The sequence below is a fragment of the Thalia democratica genome, chromosome 4 (genome assembly GCF_965202585.1).
Source record: "Thalia democratica chromosome 4, ktThaDemo2.hap1.1, whole genome shotgun sequence".
NCBI classification, from domain to species: Eukaryota; Metazoa; Chordata; class Thaliacea; order Salpida; family Salpidae; genus Thalia; species Thalia democratica.
The window spans coordinates 4,055,634-4,079,728 of NC_139168.1; the positions used below are offsets into that span (position 1 = coordinate 4,055,634).

The window sequence follows — 24,095 nt, forward strand, 5'->3', positions numbered from 1 at the left end:
GTTCTCTTTCTAACTGTTTACATTCAACAACAGGATAGCACTTCTTCACTGTTCTATAAGTTCTAAAGGAATACAAGATTTCTAAACAGTAAAATATTTTGCCAAAAATAGCTGCGAAATTCTTAAATGGCCTGAAAACTTGAACCTTTCAGTAATGCTGAAGCTGACACTATCACAAACTTCTTTTGCTGAAGTAGAAAGGCTTTTTTTAACATTCTCTGTACTACTTGAACATCTTATACTGTTGACTGCAGCTTGAAATGTTTCCAAATGCTGTTCAATTTTTTGAACAGTTAGGTCTGTGCATTGCATGATGTTATACAAAATTTCAACTGCAGGCATAATTTCTGAAAACTATTTCAGGCAAAAATTAAAATTATCATCATTTAAAGTCCTAATACAGTTTTCTACTGCAGCTATTGTGGAATAACCAAAACGGTCTGGGTTATCTACAATTAAATTAAATCCTGCAAATAATTCCTGTTTATTAAAAGAAACTCTAAGAACAGTTTTGGAGTTGTAGTTCCACCTGGTTTTACTTCCAGAAGGAATATTCATTTCTAGAGAACGTTTTCTATCTGGCGACTTTGAAAAAAAAGAAGGAATTTGGTCTAGCATAGCAAAAAAAAGTTTAGCTTCTTGTTGCAGCTTTTGAAAGAATTAATTTAAGCTGATGAGCTGCACAGTGAACGTAGTGAGCATTTTCATAAACTTGCTTCACTTTTACATGTACCCCTCCAATCCTTCCCCGCATGACTGAAGCACCATCATAGGTCTGTGCAACTACTTTCTTTTTATCTCCTTTCAAGATTTTCTCTAGCTCTGTCAGGATGACATTTGCTATTCCATCAGCATTGACTCTGTCTGACTGGAAGAAGCCCCAAAATCTTTCAACTACTTTACAGTTGTGTATATATCTGATAACTAATGATAGTTGATTTTGGATAGAAACGTCTGTGGTTTCATCAGCAACTATAGCTATGAAAGGTGCTTCACTGACTTGAGCAATAACTTTGTTTTTATAAATCTGAATAACACATTCAAGTATTTCATTTTGTATAGTTGCTGAATTTCCTTTGAATTCTGTACTGTTTTCCAGGTGGCCACTAACATCTTTATCAAGAACGCCTGCAAAATTTAGCAGAGATCTAAAACAACCTGGATTTAATGAGTCTCTTTTTTCATCACTTCCTCTGAGTGAAATCACTTGGAAACCACAAAAAAGAATACTGTCAATAATTATTGACAAAACTTTTCTGTTTTTCTGAACTTTAGTATTGTGCTTATCAATACTGTTCTTGTAGCTTTGACTTAAAAAGGTACTAATAGTATTTTTCCTAATAAATTAAAAGAGACCATGCTGTTTATATGGCCAAGTGAACATTCATGGCTTTTGCATCTTGCAGAGATGTTAGAAACATTTTTGAAGCCAGTTTTAGTCCATGCTGCTTCCTTTCCAAAGAGCAAGCATGGGAAATAAAATAGAGCTTTTGTTTCCGAGCATCCGGATAGCCATTGGTGTTTGGAGCAATAACTTTTGTTGAACTTCCTCTCAACTGTTTTACCTATAACAAAAGTTTAAACATTATTAAATCAGCTTAACAATTTTAAAAGACTCAACTTTTTATGCATAAAATAATATATAAAATATATTGTTTTAATTAGATTTAAAGATAAGAAATCTGACTATGCAACTTTTATTTCTAATTTTTTCTCTAGGATATAGGTATATCTGAATATTTAAATCAAAAAAAGTTATTGTGACAACAACAATTTAAAACTTACTGAATAAACAAGGAATTATACATATCTTTCTCATAGCTTAATTTTTAATTATACCCTTTGGTATTTTAAGATTTTAAAGCAATTTGTATTTAAGTTAAAAAGTCATAAATTTAATTACATTTACCATCTTTAATTTCATCTCTATTTAAGTAAGAAATTTATTGTAAGAACTTTCACTGAACTATTACTGAAATTTTTAACTATTCTACTGGCTTAACTTTTTATAAGCATAAAAACATAAATCTAGATTAGAATTTTTTAAATAAAAATTTCTAATAACTTTAAATCTTTAAAAGTTTTGGCACTGCATATCAACAAAGCTTAAACAAACAAACTAAACCTCAGAAGCTTTAAAAGTGTGTGGTGTTTAAAATATTAAATTAGTATCTTTAATTAAAAAAAAACCTTTTGAAGCAAACTCTTGCTCAACTGTTAATTTGGATTGGGTAATTGTCTAAACTCATAAAAGCATTTAAAATTTTACTATAAAATTATTTAACTACAGTTTAAGAGATTAAAATTTATCAACTAGACAAAATAAAGAGATCTAACTTTTTAACTGATACAATATCATTTAGCAGTTGATACTATTTTAGTTTTAATTTAAAATCATATTAATACTACGTAGCAGGGGCGTCGCGTAGGGTGTTGCACTGCCGCAACTGCACCACCTTAAAATTTTGTAAGAAAAAAAAAGTGTCTGTAGCGTTTTCGTTATTTTTTAGAACGAAATCTCTTTTAAAACTCCAATTTTGAAAACGACCATTTTGCCCACTTCACTGCAGCAAACTCTTAGCTGACTGCCGCAAATGAACTCAAAAAAGCAAAATTTCTTCAAGAATTACCGCAAAATCAATATCTTGCGGTAAGTAAACTAAATTGAAAGTTCCCTAAAACAGGAAATGCTTAAGTATTATCTACAAGCTATTGTAAATATAAAATAAAAACAAAGCTAAGCTACTGCAAAAGATTAAACTTGAGTTTATGTACCCACATGATTTTAAAATTTAACAGATCACTTCTATTAAAACTGGACAATAAAAGAACAAAACTTGTCATGAATGGAATATTTAAAAAAAGATAGGAACCTTAAATCACTAAAGTCTAAGAAATTCGAATTTTTATTTTAATCTGCATACATAAACTTAATTATAACTGATTATTGTTATCATAAAATTAATAAAATATTTAATTAAATTATATTTAAATGTAAAATTTGAGTTCTGAAAAAAAAATAAGAAGTTTAATATAAACTTCTAGTTCACTCTTACAGAAAAATAATTTAGATTTATATTAAATGAAAATTAGTATTATTGAAACAGTCACATATTTAAATAAAGTAAAAAGCCTTAACTTAGAAACTTTGATTACTAAGAGTAGTTTAACATTTTAGGAAAATTCAGTCTACTTTATATGACTTTTGGTTTAATTTTTTCATAGTCAAAGCAAAAGTGTTAGATAAAATTGTTGAAACATGGTTGCCTTGCCTCATAATCAGGATAACTTAGAAATGTTAAAAACTCAAGATTACCCAAGATAAATTAAAATAGACCAAATTATAAAAATATTCAGGCTGACTAAAGCAGTTTTAGCTTTTTACTCTGAAAATAACAAGCTTATTTAAAATTAAAAAATAAGTGTTTTACCCCTATGGCCACATGAAAACTAGCTAACCAATTTTTTACTGCTATAAGGGTTACTTATTTATAAATTATCTTAAAAATTCTTTAAAAATTCAAAAGCCTCACCAACTAAACTTAAAAAAGTTGAGCTCCTGAGAAAAATACTGTCATCAAAATAAAAAAAACATATTAAAAATAAATAAAGAAAAGATACCCTTAAAAACTATTGAATTTTAAACCTCCAAAAAAAACATTAAAATTTGAAAAAAAGTTAATAGAAATCTTAATGGTTGTAAAAAAAAAGTGCAAAATAGTGAGGGGTAAGGGGGGGGGAAGGTTTATAGGCACTTTTTTACATGTTGTTCTTATTTTAACTTTTTCAAAAAGCTAATAGTTACTCTTTAATAAACTTGAAATTTCAAATTGAGCTTTTAGTTACAACCGGTCAAAGCCAGAGAGTACAATGATTTATTATACAAGGAGCAAATCAAAACTGCAAAAGAATACAATTTTACTGAAAACCTATATTCTCCATCATTCTTAAAGCAATTTTTATCAAACTTTTTCATCCTAAGTTTTATAAAATTTGTTAAATTTTGTTAAAAAGAAATTTAAATATTTAAGTACCAATATATATTTTTATATATACAAAAAAAAAACTTTTGTTATTTTTTTTTCTTAGTGTTTTAAATATCTACTTCAGCAATTTGTTTTTTTTATAAAAAAACATCTAAAGTTTTTAAGGCCAACTTATAAAAAAAAAGATATGATTTTAGTGATTTGATTTATTTGTTGTTTTAGTTTATATTATATTAATAAGGATTCTTTTGTACCTCTGACTGTGAGTTACCATATCTTAAAAGTTAGTATGAATTTTTTATATTTATAATAGATGAGTTTTAGTAAAATTAAAACTTTATAAAATAATTTCAGTCAAATAGTTCTAAAGTAGATGTTAAGGGCATAAAAGGGGGGGGGGGGGTAAAACACTTTTTTTCAAGCGCTGTTTTAGTTTGTGCCTCCCGTGAGGAACCTTTTATTGCCTTTGACTTTGACCAGATATATCTAAAAAATATATTGAATTTTTAAAATCTGTAAAAAGCATCTTGTAGCTTTGTAAAAACTACATAAAATAAGATCAAATTGTGAAGAAAGTGTTTCTTTTTTTGTAGTGAAGAATTTATTTTTTGTTTGTAGACTTTTTAATTTCCTTGCCAAGTCTGATAAGACATTTATTTTTTTGTTAAGTTAAATATTAATGAAAAAACCATTCTTAGTATGATGTTTAATCAAATATTTTTTATATAAAGTTGAGGCAAAAAAAAAAAAAAAAAACTATTAAAGTTGCTGTATTTTCATTATAATAACAATTTGTTTTGTCTAAATTTTTTCTACTGTTAGTTTTAACTTTAAAGCCTTCTTAAAAATCAATACTCATAAGTAAGCTAAATTTTTTTGAGTCTTTTAAATTCAAAGTATTTACATTTTTTTTAAGTTGTTTTCTTAAATAATTTTTTTTTTTGAAAAAATAAATGTTTTATTTTTAAACAAATCTTCCCAAGTTACATTAGCAATTTAATGTAATTGTTGTAGAAAAAAGTCTTTATTTAAGATAAAAAAAGAGTTTTAAAGTTAGGTATTTTTTATAAAAATTCTGCACCACCTAAAAAAAATACCACGCGACGCCACTGTTGTGAACTATCAAAGTAAAAACTAAAGTTAAGAAATGTAAAACCTGTTATATAAGAACAAAAGCAGTTTTTAAAAAAATTGTAAAATAAGGTCTTTAAGTATAAAAAGTAAACTCTTTTATTTCAATATTATACCATATCATAAACAAATTAACAGATAAAATGTTTTGTTTATTTGATCCTAAACACATAGATCAAAGCTTTAGAGATCAAAGCAAATATTTTAAGGCGATAAATCTTATAAAGCTGCCAAGTAGTATTAAAGTATATTCTGCATAGTTAAAGAATTTAAGCCTGGTTTTAACAGGTAAAATATAACAAAATTTTAATGTTTTAGTTATATGTTACTTTAGTTAAAAAACATATTAAAACTAATAAACACAGCCAATAACTGGTCTTAAAAAACATTTGAATATATTTTTATAATGTTTAATTTCGGATAGTAAAAATAATATACGTATAAGATATACTTACTTAAAAATATATAAGAATAACATGTACTATTTCAACTGTATATATAGGTTTATATGTTTATTATTTTACATAAAACTTACAAGTTAAAATGTTCAATATTTAAATATATCACATTAAAGTCATAAATTGTTTAAACAATATTTTATTTTTGAAAGTAAATAGCATTTTTTTAATATAAATAAAAGATACAAATATAAACACTTCATTTTTTTGATGCAAGTATTAGATAGTCAAAGGATTGGCATAAAAAAGAACCTTTTTCCAAAACTTTTGCATAATACCACCAGTAAAGAGTTAGAAAATCATAACTACGCAAAAGCAACACTTTTTATAATTATAAAAATATACAACTAAGATATTTTCGCACCAAAAATTAAGATTTATTTTAAATAAACTTTTAAAATATTTATTAAAAAAAAAGTTTCAAGCAAACTTAAATTAAAAATTCTCTTATTTTTTATGTTTGCAAATTTTACTTTTTTCTATTATTACAGTTTTAGACTTCGACATGTATTGAAAAAAAAAATATATTTTAAAATAGAAGGAAGTTTGTTGTTAATATAATTATCAATAAAATTATTATTGTTTTTTTATTTATTAAAAGCACAAATTTTACAAAACTTATCGTCATATTTTCATTTAAAAATGTTAAGTCCATTTATTGTATAAATCACTTCTTTAAAACTCTTAAAACAAAAATTTTAGTAGTTAATTTAACTATTCAAATGTAAAATTGTTTTTACTGTTAAAACTAAACTATTATATAAATAAAAAATACCTTTTTAGAAAAAAATACTTATAAAATAGTTTCGTAAAATTTTTTAACCGTATTCTATTTTACTTCCTTTAAAGAAGTTGAAACCTTTAATTCAAGTATTTACACGTTTGTTATTAGTGTTGTTTATCTTCTTTTAAAAGTTAGTTTAAAGTTATATTTATTTTATAGTTTTTATATTACTAAACAATATTCATAGTACATTATTTAAGACAAAATACAGTTAATTTTCGTTTAGTTTTATTTTCTTTCATTTTTCTTTTCGTTTAGCTGATTGTTTTATTGCTAAACATTTAAATACTTAAATTACAAAAAAGAGTATGTGTAATAGCTCATAAAAAACTTTATAAGCATGTGGTGTACGACTCGAGAACCGAAAAGATCTTTTGTTCACCAGGTCCTTAGACCAAATTTTTTCAGCGCTTTTTTTATCGTCAAATAAACAATAATCATTTCAGAATTTTAATAATTTTAATTTTTTTATATATTAGCTTTCCTAAATATTACAAAACACATTGTTAAATGTTTTTTACGTTTTTACCAATATTTATTAATGGCAGACCAAAATACTTATGATATTTTTTCACTGGTTTATTTTATCATAAGTTATGTAGATTAATAAAAGTTTATCACAAACAAATTAAACATGTGATTTTAATATTGTAAAAGATTTTTAAACTAACACATACTTATATGTACAGTTAACTGATATGAATAGTTAACCAGAAGATCGCAATTATTTTTAATACAAACAGGCAACATTACAAAATTGAAAAAGGAAAATAAAAACTACGAATTACCTAGGAAAATACAAAAAAGAGAATTTAAATCAAGACCAAGAATATAAAGCTGAAGATTGTGCTTGAAGGAAGCACCACTGATTCTTCAAGCAGATAAAAGTTCCTATATAAAAGATCAGAATCATTAAGTTCATGCAAGCGTAGGAACAAACTTTTATTATTCTATTTGAATAAAACAAAAACCTAGGAATTGAAACATTAATAACATTTGAATTATCTGTTAGAATCTTTAGAACTTCTTTGTTAAGAATTCGTTGTGTTTCCGATCATATTGTGTTTAGTTTTTTTTTTTGTTTTTTTTTTTTTCATTTTCATTTATTATTACTAATATAAATGTTACCCTACTATGCATTTTTTAATAAATTTAAATATTTCATTACTTATATTATTTTATATTAAATATTAAATAATAAATTCAAAGTTCTTTTGTTTATGTTTTAATGCATCAATGAGTTCAAATTCACTTCACTTCAATTGTTCGAATGTAATTTACTGTTTTGTTGTTATTTGACTAGGTCAGCTCACGTTCACCGAAACCTGGCAATTAAAATAAAAAATATTTGTATTATTATAATTTAACACTTACAAATTGTTTTAAACGACTCTACGAAAACAAATAGTTTCTTTTGTAAATATATATAGTTTAATTGTATAATATAATGTTATATCAAAGCTTGTTTATATTATTATTTTAAAAACAGTATATTTAGCAAAAATTGATTGAATGTTTTTTAGCAAAAGTATTATAAAAAAAAAATAATTTATTTCATTTAGACATTAATATGTCACAATCTTTAAAAATTTTAAAAATTCATTAATTATATAACTTTTTTTTTGTTTTAAAACTACATAGAGTAAACAGGTTTTTTATAATTTCATTCACTTTTTACTTGTGCCCGGTGTATTATTCACAAAAAAATGCACCTTATTTTTATATATTTTTACTATAAACTTTAAGTTTCTCGTTTTAAGAATACAAGCAGATGTTGCATGCAAGTTTATAAAATACAAATTTTATGCTTACAATACATATATAGCTGATAAGTAATTTTGAAAAGGCGTGTTGTGAGCATGTTTGTATGGGCGCAAACTTGATTAAAGATTATGCAAGTGCTTTTAGATAACAATCGATGTTAATCTGATTTTACAAAGATAACATTTTCTGAACACAGTTGTTTTGCATTTAATCAACTTTGATTATTGTCGACTTAAAAGTTGACTTAGTTTAGTTCAATAACACTTATTAACAAAATTTTTTTTTTGAAATTCTATTTTTAACTTATTTATAAACTAAACCACAATACATTTTTTAATCTGTAGTTTCTGTTTTTAATGCTGAAAGTTGTTTTCAATTAGTAAATATTTTTTAACATTTATTTAGCAAACATATACAGCTTTAATAAACGGAAGTCTAGAAAGTATCAAACGATACGTTTTTCAAATTAAAAGAAGTCATTAAAACTATGTTTATTTTAGTAAATATAACGTAAGAAGTAATCACTTGAATTGATTTTAAGGCAATAAACTTCGTAACTAGTACAAATTAGTAGTAGACAACTTTAAACGATATAATGAATGATAATATGTAGACAACTTTTAGATTAAGATTGTTACTAATCAAAACATAAAGTTACTGGTAGTGCAATAATCTGAGAAAAATTGTTAAATTTTTAAGTCAGAGAAACTATAAGAAGTATTAAACTATTAAAATTAAAACTTTTGAGCGAAATAACTATTAATTTTTGAACTTAACTGCTTAATAGTAAGATATAAAAGTAAACAAAATGAACTATATTAAAGTTTTATATAATTACGAATATACGAATTGGTTTACTTATGTTTGAATACTAACATATTAGTCATTGTTAGTCATTGTTAATTGAATAAGTTGTAAACAAGACCTCAGTTCTGTCTTTAAACTGACGTCATAAGAATAATTTACAATTAAAAGTAAACAAAAAGTTTTAACTAAAAAAAAATTTGTTAGTTGTTGTACATATATATATGACTTTAGCTAAAAAACTGCTAGTTTTTTAATTAAAGTTTATCAAGCAAGTTTTGAAAATAAATAAAAAAATTTTTTTTATAAAAGCAGGTCTATAACATACTTAATACTTCAATTTTGTTTTGTTATAATGAAACTCATAAAACATGAAAAATATAAATAAATTTAAATTAGATATCAAAAATGATATAAAATTATTTAGAGGGGAAAAAATCTTATTTCTTATCTTAACTTAAGAAAAATATACTAAAAAAGCTTTTTATGCCTTGCAATTAGTTTTTATGAACTCATAATACGTTTGAGCACAGTTGACAAAGTGGCAATAGGAAAAAATATACTGGATCTTTAAGAATTTAATTATCAAGTATTTAGAATTCTGTATTAAAGTGTTTAAATGTTAAAATATTTAAAATTTTAATCATATGCCAATACAGTCTTGCGGTATTAGTTTCGCTAATAGATAAGAACATTGTTTTGAGAAAATATTAACAGCTCAACATCTATTTATTTTCAAGGTTAAAAAATGTAAACGAACTTAAGAAAATAAGCTTGATCTGTCTTTTTATCGATAGTACAGAGTACATAAACTTGACAGTTTTTTCAAACATTCATACTTTAATGGAAACTATTGCAGTTATTTTAGCAGTTGTTGCTTAAGATAGTTACAATTAAAAAACACAGTAAGTACTTAACATAATTCATTAAACAAAAATCCGCGCACAATATTTGGTCCTAGGATGTGGTGCACGAAAAACATTTCGATTATTGAGTCGCACACCACGAATATCTCTAAACGTCTTGTCCAGGACAAACTTGGCCATTTTTGTAAATCAAGTATTAAGTATTGACTATAAAAGTTCACAAACTCAATCTAACAAACGTGAAATACTTTTTGCGGACAAAATTAAAAATACTTTAATTGAAACAGATGTATCATGACAACGCAAAAAGTACCGTAAAACTTTTCTTTGAAGTTTTAAAAGTTCAAAAAATTTTATAGTTGTTTCAAAAGCAAAACTATTAAGTAATTAATTAACTTTTTTTTTGAAGCTAGTTTAAAGGTATGGTAAAATTTGTAAACATTTTTTTTTTCTTCGATTAAACTTTGTTGATAAGATAATTTAGAAAAACAGTTTTTAATCGCTCAAAACATTTTCATTGTTACTTTCAATTTTTTTTATAAAGATTACTATTTGTAAATAATTAAAAACAATAGTAAAGCTTTAAACTTTTAAAACTAATATACATGTAATTTACATGAACTTTTAAAGGTACTTATAATTTTAAAAAGTATAAATTATACCGTATTGAGGAAAACATTTTTTGACGTGTGTTCATTTTACTTAGGCATAAATTTGTTTATACCTTACGTCAATGCTTGACATAAACAATGTTATCTTAGACAAATATAAACAAAACTCTAGAAAATATTTGACAGTGTAAATATTTAGTAGATCTGAACAGGTGTTATACTTCTGATAACTTTTACACCTAACCCTAAAAAACACCAGGTGCTTAGAAAAACCTAAATAACAAAAAATAAAGGTTACGTTTTGTGTTTTCGAAATAAAGTTTTACATATATTTCTTTTCCTGTATAGGTGTGACTCATTGTATAAATTTTTGACCTTCTTTAAATTTTTAACCTTATTTAGGTTCAAAACATGTCCATGTAAACCACTGCAGTGTCTTTAAATAAAACTCAGATAAAAAATACTTCTGTACTTTAAATTTAGCTAAAAACATATTGCATGAAGAAACATATTTATTATTACTTAAACTTTATTTTTTTTCTAATATTTTAACTATTTTTAAGTTAAGGTTTAATCATTTTAATTTGTGCTATGTTTTGAAAAATTTAAGCCACAATGTATTTGAATCTTTAAATGTTCATTATTTAACTTTACTTTTAAAAAGTTATTAAACTTGATTCTTATCAGAATAAAAAATCTACCTTCAGCTAGAATATTGTAAATGTTTCGTCACAAAAACAGAAAAACAATCACTGTAAGGTTTATATATTACATAAAAAAAAGAATTCATTTGTTAAATTGTACATCATTAGCCTTTATAAAACCTTAACTACTTGAGTATATAATAAGATAAAAAATTTAAAACTTACTTTCAACATTAAGGAGATTACATCTTATGATAACATAATGGTTACACATTAAAAGTTTTTTGAAATAAAACAAAAAATTCTATTTAAGTTAATTTGAAACCTAGTTATAATTGATAGATTTTATGTTAGTATAAATAGTATGCAATAATAAATATGGCCAAACGATCAAAAAAAGTTTTACGGTAAAAGTAGTATTTTTTAAATTCTGATATTTAACTGTTCACAGTAAATGTTATCTTATTTAAAGGTGTAAACAGCGATATAATCTTAAATTTTTTTATGATAATTTCTCTCCTAAAAACACTTAAATACACACCCATTTTTAAATGCTTATCTACTAAAGCTTGTTTTGTAAGCATTAAGGTTTAATTTAGCAATTTTTCAATTTAAAGCTATTGCCACCAGCTAGAAATCATAATCTCAAAATACTTACTATAAATAAATACAAATATAAAGCTTTAAATAATTCGAACTTTCTTGAGAATAGTTTTTGTTCATAAAAGTTTAATTTACCATAGTATACATACTTTTTAAAAAGTCTTAATAATAATTTATTTAAATGTTTTAGTTTCAATAAAGTGAACTTTGTTTATTTATAATATTATTTGTGGTTAATTTTTTTTTATGTCTTGAACTTGAATTATGAAATACCGTTTACGATTTTTTAAATAACTATAGATGATCTTTTTTTAATGTATAAATCTTATCATAAAGTACCGTTTTTGTTATGAACAATTCATTAGCAAAAAAATGTTTATAGTTTCAGTATTAACATAACACAAAGTAAAATAATAACCAATTTTTTTTATGGAATAATAATGCTGTGTTTAAGAAGAACAAATGTTTAAAAGTAAGTTACTCTTTAATTTATAATTATACATTTAGTATGCTTTATAAGTAATAAATAACTTATAAACTAATGACTACAAACAAAAATTATAATTATAAAAAGAAAAAAACTTGTTAATAAATTGTTTAATTAAGCACACAGTTTCTTATAGCTACTAAACTTTAAAGTTTGTTTTTACATTTTATATTCACAAAAACAATTGAAAATTACAACTGAATGTCAATACTATAAAACAGTCTACATATGAAAAAATAATTTCACAGTTTCGTGTAGCTCATAGTTCTTTAAGTGAAACAACATCAAATAAAACTGTTTTGTAAAAGCAAAAATTGTTTGTTTAATCTCTATTTCTGTTCTTAAAATTATTCAAATAGAGCGTTAGAGTTCTTTTACAAACTTATCATAAAGTTATTTAATTTTTGATGGTTTATAGTGATGCTATTTTAAAATATTCACACTTAATTACCTTAAAATTTATGTCAATTAAATAAGTTCAGACACTTTATAGACCAAAATATTTTATTTACCGCAATAGCATTAACCGAATCAAAGTCGCCACAAATCAATTAGTGCTGAAATATTAGGAATTAAAAAGTACTTAAGATTGTCATTACTTTAAATTAATCTTATTTTTACTATTTAGACGTTTTAAAACATCAAGTTCGAAACAACTAAACTTCTATATATGTGTACGGTGACATAGAAAATAAACTATACTTAGCAATAAAAGGACATAAACTCCTTCAAAAACTTTAATTAACTGTATTTACTGTAAAAAATAAATTTTATATCTTATGAAATAAAGGAGTTAAGTTATTTAACACTTCAACCATATTTTACATTCTTATAACTACTAACAAATAGTTTGGAATTACCGCTTAAAACTGTTTTTTATATACCTTAATTTTCAGAAATGTTGAAAAACTTTTAAGGCTTCTTTTCAGGGGCGTGTTTTGACTGGTTTCCTGTTTCCTGTGAACCCTATAAAAAAAAAAGGATAAGAAAAAAAGCATAGATTATTTAATTAAAACATTATCTAATCCGACATTTTACATATTCAAGTATATTTAGCTGTGCTTTTTTGTTAAATTTTTGAATAATTTTAATCTATTATGACGTAGTTTTAAAATATTTTATGTTAAAAAAGTGAAAACTGTTTAAAAATGTTATAATTCAAAAAGATGCACATAAGAAAAATGAAACTTTTGATACAAAATAAGCCAATCAAAATTGTTTAAAAAACTAATTTTGAATGTTAATCCAACTTAGGGGTGGGCAACGTACGACCCGCGGGCCGGATCCGGCCCGCGAGCAAATTTATATTTCTGTAAAGAGTCGATATTACAAGATTTTTACAAAACTTTGTATCATATTTTTACAAAACAAAACTGTAAGAGTTTGACTTCAAAAACATGCTAAAAAATTACTTTATAAATTGTGTACCAATAAATACACCATTTTGTCCTAATATTTTGTGTTGTTCTAACTTAGTTGGAATGTTTTTTGTAAAATTACCCCAAGCAAATTTTTTTTTTAAGTACGATATTTTACATACGTACCTTTGTCAATTTTAATGTCAATTCTGTTTATAGATATTATTTAAACATCCGATCTCAATCTACATCTTAAGTTGTCGCACTTGAGAAAGTTTTTGTACTTGAAGAATTTAATAAAGTGATCATCTGTATCCATGATTTTATATTCCGGCCGGATCCAAAACTTTTATTTACATTAGAATCCGACCGGATCTGTATCTCTACTTAAAATTAATTTCCAGTCGGATTCGGATCTAAAAAGTCATTACTCGGCTTGATCTCGATACTGGATCCGGTAAATCACTACAGTAGACTACCGCTTAAGTACGCACTTTTTTTAGTACGCACCCCGCCTTAAGTACGCACTAATCCAGAAAAAGAAAAAAAAATCTAATTTTTCTATATGTTTTAAACTAGGGTGAGTAATCCTGAGTAATCTAAGTGGCCTGAGATTGTGAAAGTCCTGTTATTAAATGTTAATAAACTAAATATTTGTAGTGGTTGCAGAAAAGTGACAAGAATAATGATATTTGAGCTGTAATGAAATCAAATAAATAAATCTAGATGACAAAGTTAAAAAGACCTACAAATACAACATAGTTAAGTCATAATTTAATTTAAATGTACACACATTGATGTTTTGAAAATTTTTGGTAAACAAAATGTATTTTGGTACTTTCCCTCTAATAAAACAAAATATGGAAAATATAACTCAATATTCTTTTTTATATCATTAACTGACATTGACTTTCTATATTAAATGTGTTTATTAATTATGTAGAAACTTTTTATAGAAAAAATAAATCATTTCAAAATCTATCAAAAAATTTTGCAGATAAGAATTATGTATTATATGTTATTTAAAGTAAAAAGACTTGTTTATTTGGCTTAATTATTTGTGGCTAGTTGTAAGAAAGAAATAAAACAACTTAATTTCATATTATACTACGTAGTCAAAAAGTACGCACTTACCCTGCTAAGTACGCACTTTTTGTTCGGGTTCAATTTGCGTACTTAAGCGGTAGTCTACTGTAATTTGAAATTCTCCGGCATGCGAAAGACTAAATTTTTTCGGATCTGGCCCTTTTATTGAAAAACGTTGCCCAACTCTAATCCAACTCAATTGGTTTCATTTCTAACTTTGAAAACTTTCACTATATATTTCGTTTTCAAAATCATAACTAACTTTTAATTTAAATCTAATGTTTAGCTAATTATTTTAACTTGAATTTGTGTTTAATTAATATTTTATTTATCAATTTATTAACATATCAGTAAATATTTATTACTAATTTTAAGACACTTTAGTTACTAATTTTGATTAGTTCTCGTGTTCAGTGTCGTGATAATAAGTATTTTCGTTATTCATGTTAGCTTCACTTTTTAATGCAAATTTCTGAATTGTTATTAATAAATGACCAAATGTATTTACTAAAATTAAAAGAACTTTATTACTTATAATTTTTTTTCTTTCTGTTGAACTACAATTTTTTGATTTTTAAAAGTAAAAAATAGTTATGTAAATAAGAAAACTTTAAATAATTATATGATAGCATTCATGAAAATTTCTAAAGTGTTTATTAAATTATACCACACATAATACTTTGTTTTTGAACAAAAAAATTGTGCTACTCACTGAAAAAAGTCTAGACACGTCTCTGCTACTTATATTTTTTTTTTTTATCTAAGCAGAAAAAAGCATTCTAAACACATAGGTTTTCAGATAAATATTGCTACTTAACTGACAGTGCATACCTAAGAAATGCGTACTTACTAATTACGGTAAATTAAGAACAAAAAAAATTGTGAACCCCCTTTGAATAAAGTCTAGACTAGACACTCCCCTGATTCTCTTCATAAAAATTAACATCATACATATTGACACTTTTGTCTATTTTAATATACGCTAGTCAGTGAACCGTCTATTTGTAAAATTTTATACCATTTTTTTTTACGACAAAAAAGACTGAATTGGCTATTTCTACAAGCTATTTGTTACTATATTTACATACTATATAAAGACCATGCTATGCTTGCTTTTGTGTAATGAATCGAAAAAATTGACATATTTATTTACCTGATAAAACAGGGGTCGGCAGGTAGTTGGTGCTCGCGGGCCAAATTTCAAGTTTTCAAAATCTTCGCGGGCCACAGTTTTAGTTTTAGTGATATTTAAATAATCTTTTGGTTTTAGTTTTGGTCACACCAGAGATAGTTTTACTTTTATTCACTTATTTACTTTAAATGAATTTAAGCTACACTTAGAATGCCTATTTAATACATAAATGTTTATTGTAAAAGAATTTGCATTTTTTAATATACTTAAGTCTTAATAAAATATGTACTCTCTTAAATACTTAATAAGTTAAACTTAATAAAATACTTTTATTATTTTACTTACAACCTAACTCTCTATAAAAACCGAGCTTGAAAAACATTTATAGGTCATCTTTATACATTTTTTATAATATGAACCACCTTTTCATATTTAAAAAAATGTTAACTTTAGAAAATAGTTTTTGCGTCTTAAATAGTTTGCACTCTTTAGAAAATTCAGTAATTAGTTAATTAAATAAAATTAACCTATTTATACTGTAGATAAGCTAAATCAATTTTTTTAGTATAATTAATGATGGAATACTTTAATAAAATACCTTAGTGGTAATTAATTAGCCTTAACACGGTTGCCACTTTAAAAGCAAAAATGTCTAAATTATATTATAAGTTTACTAAAAGTTAAAATAGCTAAAAACTTTCTGTTAATCAAGCTTAAATACATAACTAAAATATCATTATTTTAAAAAAATCACAATATGTAAATAAACAAAAAATTACAACTAGGAAACTACACTACAGTCATAAAAACTATTCTGAGAATTCGAAGATTTATTCATAATGTTTGAAATAAAAGTTTCAGATACACCTGAGTTTTTTATAAAAATTTCTTAAACAGCTTTAACCTAGCCTGAATTTAAAAAAATTTCAAACTAGCCTGTTTGTTTGGCAACCCTGTTCAAAATAAAGTTCACAAATAAAGAAACACCGAAGTTTATTAACAGTGAATTAGTTATATGACTAAATAAATTGTTGTAATTCAGCTTGAATGGACAATTATGTTTTTAAACATTTTTAACAAAACTATAAATATTTATTAAGCCATTAATGAATTAGAAAAACTTTTTTTTTTGAGCATTGTAGCAATTCTATATCTGCAATAAAAATACTGAATTTAAAAAGAGCAAATGGAATTATAAGACGAGTTATAAGGACTATAACACAATAGTTTGGATTTATTGCGAGAAACGAAAAAAAAAAACAAATCGCTTAAGACAGTTTCAACAACGCACATAACTATTTTCAGTAACTACTGAGTGATTAGAAAAAACTGTTTAGGCAAGTTATAAAGTAGCAAAAGAAATTATTAAAAAAAAAGATACCGTTGACAGTTGAAAACTTATTTAAATAGTTTGTGTTAGCGTTTGCGTTAGTAAAATATTTTTGTTTATTTATTCAATACCAACAAGAAGTCTTGTTTAGGAAATGTCTGAAGATTATAAAGCCGCATAAACCAAATTAGGATTTAAATCAATCTATTAAGATGCGAGAACTGATACAACAGATATTGCTAATTTTAGAATTTTTATTACAGGTGGTTTTACTAATTTTGAAATTTTAGAAGAATTTCTAGGTTAAGTTCCAATACAAAGTACAACAATAGGTAAAGAAATTTTAAAAGCTAAGGTGCAATGCTCCAATATTAAGTTTTTTAAAGTAAAACTTTTTGCTTCTATTTTTAGTATATAACTAAGTTAAAGGAAAAAAAAAAAATTCTTAAATAATATAGAAAAATTTAAAAGATACTGTTAAGATACTTTAAATGTGTTTTTAATAAAAAATATTTATATGGTAGATTATTGTGTCAAATCGAAATTTCATTACTTTTCATATAATTTTATTTTTTAATTTCCAGTTTTTTTCATAATTCTCAAATTCAAGGCTTTTTCAGATTTTTAAAATATAAATTGTCAAATTCCAAGCTTTTCCGGGATTTTTTGGCAACACTAATTGTTCACACTTATATGTTTACAATTAGTATAAATAATAGTTCAAATTATATCAGTTGAATAACTTAAAATTTAAAATATATATTAATAAAAACAAATACTGTGCATTGAACAAAACATACATCATAAATTTAATCTACCACTCTTTAAAGCAAAGAAGTCAGTCCGAGTGACCAAAATTAGCCTGATATTTTACCATACAAAAAGCAATTCAAGCCAAAAACTGAAAAATGACCATGTTGGCCTGAAATTTGAAATCTTCAAATAGTCATAGTCTGAGTGTGTGGTAATTTCTATTTGTTTATTTAATCGAATTTGAACTATTTTGATTAAAAATGTAGAAACTTAATAAATTAGCATTTCTCTATCTAGTTTGTATTAAACTGGTAGTTTCAAAAAACAGCAACTGTTTATATTAGTATGCAACGCATAAAAACTATCTCACTTTGGCAAAAAACATAGTTTGAAAAACCAAAAAGTATACCTAACAAAAACTTTTTTAATTTATGTCATATATATTAATTTAAATGCGTCTGTACACACTAAGATATTACATGTAGAAACAATAATGTTAGAAAAATATGCATAAACTAAACTTTATCTCGTTAAGTATCAAATAAAAAGTGGTTTTAAATATAAGCATCTTTGTTCATTGGTGTGCATAGGAATTAATTTGAAATGCAAAGAAAACTTATAAAAAATCAAAGATTTTAAAACCAAAGTAAAATTAACCTTATTTATTATTATTATTATTATTATTATTATTATTATTATTATTATTATTATTATTATTATTATTATTATTATTATTATTATTATTATTATTATTATTATTATTATTATTATTATTATTATTATTATTATTATTATTATTATTATTATTATTATTATTATTATTATTATTATTATTATTATTATTATTATTATTATTATTATTATTATTATTATTATTATTATTATTATTATTATTATTATTATTATTATTATTATTATTATTATTATTATTATTATTATTATTATTATTATTATTATTATTATTATTATTATTATTATTATTATTATTATTATTGTTATTATTGTTATTATTATTATTATTATTATTATTATTATTATTATTATTATTGTTATAATTATTATTATTATTATTATTATTATTATTATTATTATTATTATTATTATTATTATTATTATTATTATTATTATTATTATTATTATTATTATTATTATTATTATTATTATTATTATTATTATTATTATTATTATTATTATTATTATTATTATTATTATTATTATTGTTATTATTATTATTATTATTGTTATTGTTATTGTTATTGTTATTGTTATTGTTATTGTTATTGTTATTATTATTATTATTATTATTATTATTATTATTATTATTATTATTATTATTATTATTATTATTATTATTATTATTATTATTATTATTATTATTATTATTATTATTATTATTATTATTATTATTATTATTATTATTATTATTATTATTATTATTATTATTATTATTATTATTATTATTATTATTATTATTATTATTATTATTATTATTATTATTATTATTATTATTATTATTATTATTATTATTATTATTATTATTATTATTATTATTATTATTATTATTATTATTATTGTTATAATTATTATTATTATTATTATTATTATTATTATTATTATTATTATTATTATTATTATTATTATTATTATTATTATTATTATTATTATTATTATTATTATTATTATTATTATTATTATTATTATTATTGTTATTATTATTATTATTATTATTATTGTTATTGTTATTGTTATTGTTATTGTTATTGTTATTGTTATTATTATTATTATTATTATTATTATTATTATTATTATTATTATTATTATTATTATTATTATTATTATTATTATTATTATTATTATTATTATTATTATTATTATTATTATTATTATTATTATTATTATTATTATTATTATTATTATTATTATTATTATTATTATTATTATTATTATTATTATTATTATTATTATTATTATTATTATTATTATTATTATTATTATTATTATTATTATTATTATTATTATTATTATTATTATTATTATTATTATTATTATTATTATTATTATTATTATTATTATTATTATTATTATTATTATTATTATTATTATTATTATTATTATTATTATTATTATTATTATTATTATTATTATTATTATTATTATTATTATTATTATTATTATTATTATTATTATTATTATTATTATTATTATTATTATTATTATTATTATTATTATTATTATTATTATTATTATTATTATTATTATTATTATTATTATTATTATTATTATTATTATTATTATTATTATTATTATTATTATTATTATTATTATTATTATTATTATTATTATTATTATTATTATTATTATTATTATTATTATTATTATTATTATTATTATTATTATTATTATTATTATTATTATTATTATTATTATTATTATTATTATTATTGTTATTATTATTATTATTATTATTATTATTATTATTATTATTATTATTATTATTATTATTATTATTGTTATTATTATTATTATTATTATTATTATTGTTATTATTATTATTATTATTATTATTATTGTTATTATTGTTATTATTATTATTATTATTATTATTATTATTATTATTATTATTATTATTATTATTATTATTATTATTATTATTATTATTGTTATTATTATTATTATTATTATTATTATTATTATTATTATTATTATTATTATTATTATTATTATTATTATTATTATTATTATTATTATTATTATTGTTATTATTATTATTATTATTATTATTGTTATTATTATTATTATTATTATTATTGTTATTATTATTATTATTATTATTATTATTATTATTATTATTATTATTATTATTATTATTATTATTATTATTATTATTATTATTATTATTATTATTATTATTATTATTATTATTATTATTATTATTATTATTATTATTATTATTATTATTATTATTATTATTATTATTATTATTATTATTATTATTATTATTATTATTATTATTATTATTATTATTATTATTATTATTATTATTATTATTATTATTATTATTATTATTATTATTATGTTATTTTAAATGTTTTTGTGTAAACTAGAATTAACATTTAGAAATAAAACATCTGTTATAGAAATCTGTTTTATTTAATTACTGTGCATTACTTTTGTACAAAACGGAAAACATTTGCATTTAGTTTTTACTAAATAGATATTATATAACTATCTTACTAATTCAAAGCACTTTTTACACTCTTTTTTCAGAAAATAATTTGTTGTTGTAAGAAAAAAGTTATTATGAAATTGATAAAAAAAAACTGGTAGAATGCTAACCTGTCTTTTTCACATTTTTTAAGCTAAATCATTAAAATCTTTTAATTTATTTAAAATGTTATACAGGAACTCAAAACTAAATTTATCAAAAAAATTTAAGTTTAAATATGTTTTTGCTTAGCGGGCCACATTTACATGCTCGCGGGCCGCAAAATTTTATTTCGCGGGCCGCATTCCATTCAAAAAAATAACATGCTCGCGGGCCGCAGATTTACCATTCGCGGGCCGCATTTGGCCCGCGGGCCGCAGTTTGCCGACCCCTGTGATAAAATAACACTAAAAAAATAAATTGTTTTTCAATTCAAGTTTAGATTTATAAACAAAATAATGTATTCAAATTTTAATTTAAAGCTTATTAAAAAAGGATTTTATTTTTAATTAAGAAAAAATCTCAGTAAAATCTTTGAAAATATTTAAAAATTATCACTACCTTTTATAATCTGCATGTACTTAGAATATTCGACATTTTAATAGTTTTCAATTTAAGACATAAAATATTTTTCACCAATTTGTTTCTTTAATAGAACACGACAAAGTTCTTTAAAAATATTTATTACAATCCAAAAGTTAATTACGTTCTAAGTTACAGGCTGTAAAAAGAAAAAACTTTTTTAGTATGAAATCGTTTCTTCAATTTTCAAAGGAAAATGTTTTTACTTTACTAAAATTTACTATCAAATTAAACCTAATCATTTATTAACTTTATATTTCAGGTTTTAGATTAGTTTAGAAAAATTAAAAACTTGAACGTACTTATTCAAATATCTAATTTCTTTTTCTAGCAATGCTACTTTTCTCTAAAATGATTTGTTTAGTATCCTAATCTTCTTTTGACATGGATTTATATGTGAAAGTTCAGAAGTTTTGAACAGAGTCAATCAGAAGTTTTCAATGCAAAATAATATCAGGAATAATACAACAGATTTTTCTAAAGAAGATTTTTTCTTTTCAATAATGTAAAGTTTTTGATAGGTAAAATGTTAGTTTATAACTTTTTTATTGATTTCGTTAATCACGGATTAAAAATTTAAGATTTTTGCTAACTTTTTTTAGCAAAGTATAAGTCAAATTTTAATATGTTTTTTGTGTTTATCATAAATGATGAAGTTTTTAATAATTATCAAAACATTATCTCTTTACATATTAAAAATTCAGAAGTATACATTTAAATTTAATGACAGTAATGACTATTATTTTTTAAACTGTAGATTAGTACTTAACTAACTCAATAACACAATGTATACATTTTTAAAAATTTAACTACTCTAAAATGTTTCTTTAACTAACAAAAATATTTTAGTTTGTTTTTTTTTTTAAACATAAGTAAGCTCAGTCTGTTAAAAAGTTTGAAAGATTTTTTTTTATCCTCGAGTAGAAGTTTTTTTCTTTTTTTAATAAGACAAAACTCTTAATAAATTATAAATTTTGCTAACATTTTTCTCCTCAACTTTCTTTACTATTTTTAATTTCTTATGTACACCTTAACTGCAACCTATTAGTTATAGAAATTAGTGAAAATAATTTTTCATTGTCTTTAATTAATAATTATAACAACTAATATTAAACTATAATGTGAATAAAAGTTTAAAAATTCCGAAAGCATTAGCCAACATATAATTCTGAATGTATATGCTTACTTTAAGGATTTGTTTTATTAATAAAACTATATATTTGTTTTACTTATGCATTTCTGATGCTTTTTCAATTTATAATAACGCTACCTGTAGTTTCTTCTCACAAACCACGCTTTGTGCAAACTTTCTGTCTTCATGGGCTTTTAACCAGTCTGTGAAAATTTAAACATTTAAGTAAAAATAACAAGAACTGTAATAAATAAAACTAATAAAAGGTATTTATTTATACTAAGTATGTACTTATCAGTCAAAAAACTAATCAAGTATGTGGAATAATAATAGTTTTCAGTATATTGGACAGAAGATTAAAAATTAATCAGTGTGAAAAAATTTTAAAAGCTAATGTTAGTTTTGCAACAGTATATCAAGCTGCATTTGATAAGTCTCTAAATTTAATGAAAGTTTTGAATTTTGTTTCTTGTTCATCCAAGCGTTTAAGAGAAAGCTCGCAAGATCATATATTTTACTGATGCAATTTTGCATTTGCTTAATACAGCCATATACAAAAACTCATCAGTTGGGGGGTGACAACCTTGCATTTCTGGACAACCTTGCATTTGCTAATATGTAGTTAAACAAGACATATATTATGTTTGTTTTTTTATTTTAAAGGTGTTTTTTTAACAGTGTTATTTCTTAAAAGCAGCTTTTTAATTTAAAATCTAAGTATTTAATTGTTATATAATTTTATACATTCTTAAAGTATATTCCTGTTACATATAGTTCTTGTGTATAAGTTTTTACCACAATTAAAGTAGTCTCTAAAACTGATGTCAGTGTCTGCAATTGTTCTTTAGTTCAATGTGTTTATTTAATATCATGCCTAGTTTTATATAGAGTTCGAAGTTTTATTAATTATTAGTATTAGTTTAGTTAAGACTTAATCAAGGTTTTTAGTATGGTTTACACTGCACTATAACTTTACAGTTGTATAAGTTTTTAAAGTAAATGGATTTTCAACTTTTAACATGGTTAAGTAAAGATTTGTTTTAACATTTACAAAATAAAATTGTATTTAGATGTTTAATTAAATTACTTTTGAATTAAAAAAATTAACACTTATTCAAACTTTTGTGATTAAAAAATTTAAATTGGAGATTTTTTTTATTATCCATAGATACATCTTTTTTACAGGTTTTTTTTTTGACTATATAAGGTTTTTTTTTAATTTCGGTTGACATTTAGGAAAATAAAAATAAAAATTTAGAAAGGTTTATACAAAACAGGGTATTATTTAACAAAACCTCAAAATTATAAAAGTTGTAATGAAAAACTGTATACATTTATAAACCTATATATCTCTATAAATACTTAAAGGGTAGTTTTTA

At 22.1% G+C, this 24,095-nt stretch overlaps 1 protein-coding gene across 1 annotated transcript; it reads right to left on the minus strand.

The window, feature by feature from the left end:
- Positions 1-631: 631 nt before the first annotated feature.
- Positions 632-23,324, minus strand: LOC145835170 (zinc finger MYM-type protein 1-like). The gene is made up of 4 exons (XM_082942732.1): positions 23,300-23,324; positions 22,855-22,919; positions 1,420-1,565; positions 632-1,193 (listed from the first exon to the last, which is right to left on the minus strand). The coding sequence occupies exons 1-4, from the start codon at positions 23,322-23,324 to the stop codon at positions 632-634; spliced, it is 798 nt and encodes a 265-aa protein (XP_082798858.1).
- Between the last annotated feature and the right edge of the window lie 771 nt (positions 23,325-24,095).

Bases quoted from the DNA above. Each gene is read 5' to 3' on its own strand.
- LOC145835170 (XM_082942732.1), bottom strand. From the start codon at position 23,324: ATGCAAGGTTGTCCAGAAATGCAAG. The intron at 22,920-23,299 runs GTTGTCACCCCC...AAATTTTCACAG, and splicing joins AGGTTGTCCAGAAATGCAAG to ACTGGTTAAAAGCCCATGAA. The intron at 1,566-22,854 runs GTAGCGTTATTA...CTTTTGTTATAG, and splicing joins TTTGTGAGAAGAAACTACAG to GTAAAACAGTTGAGAGGAAG.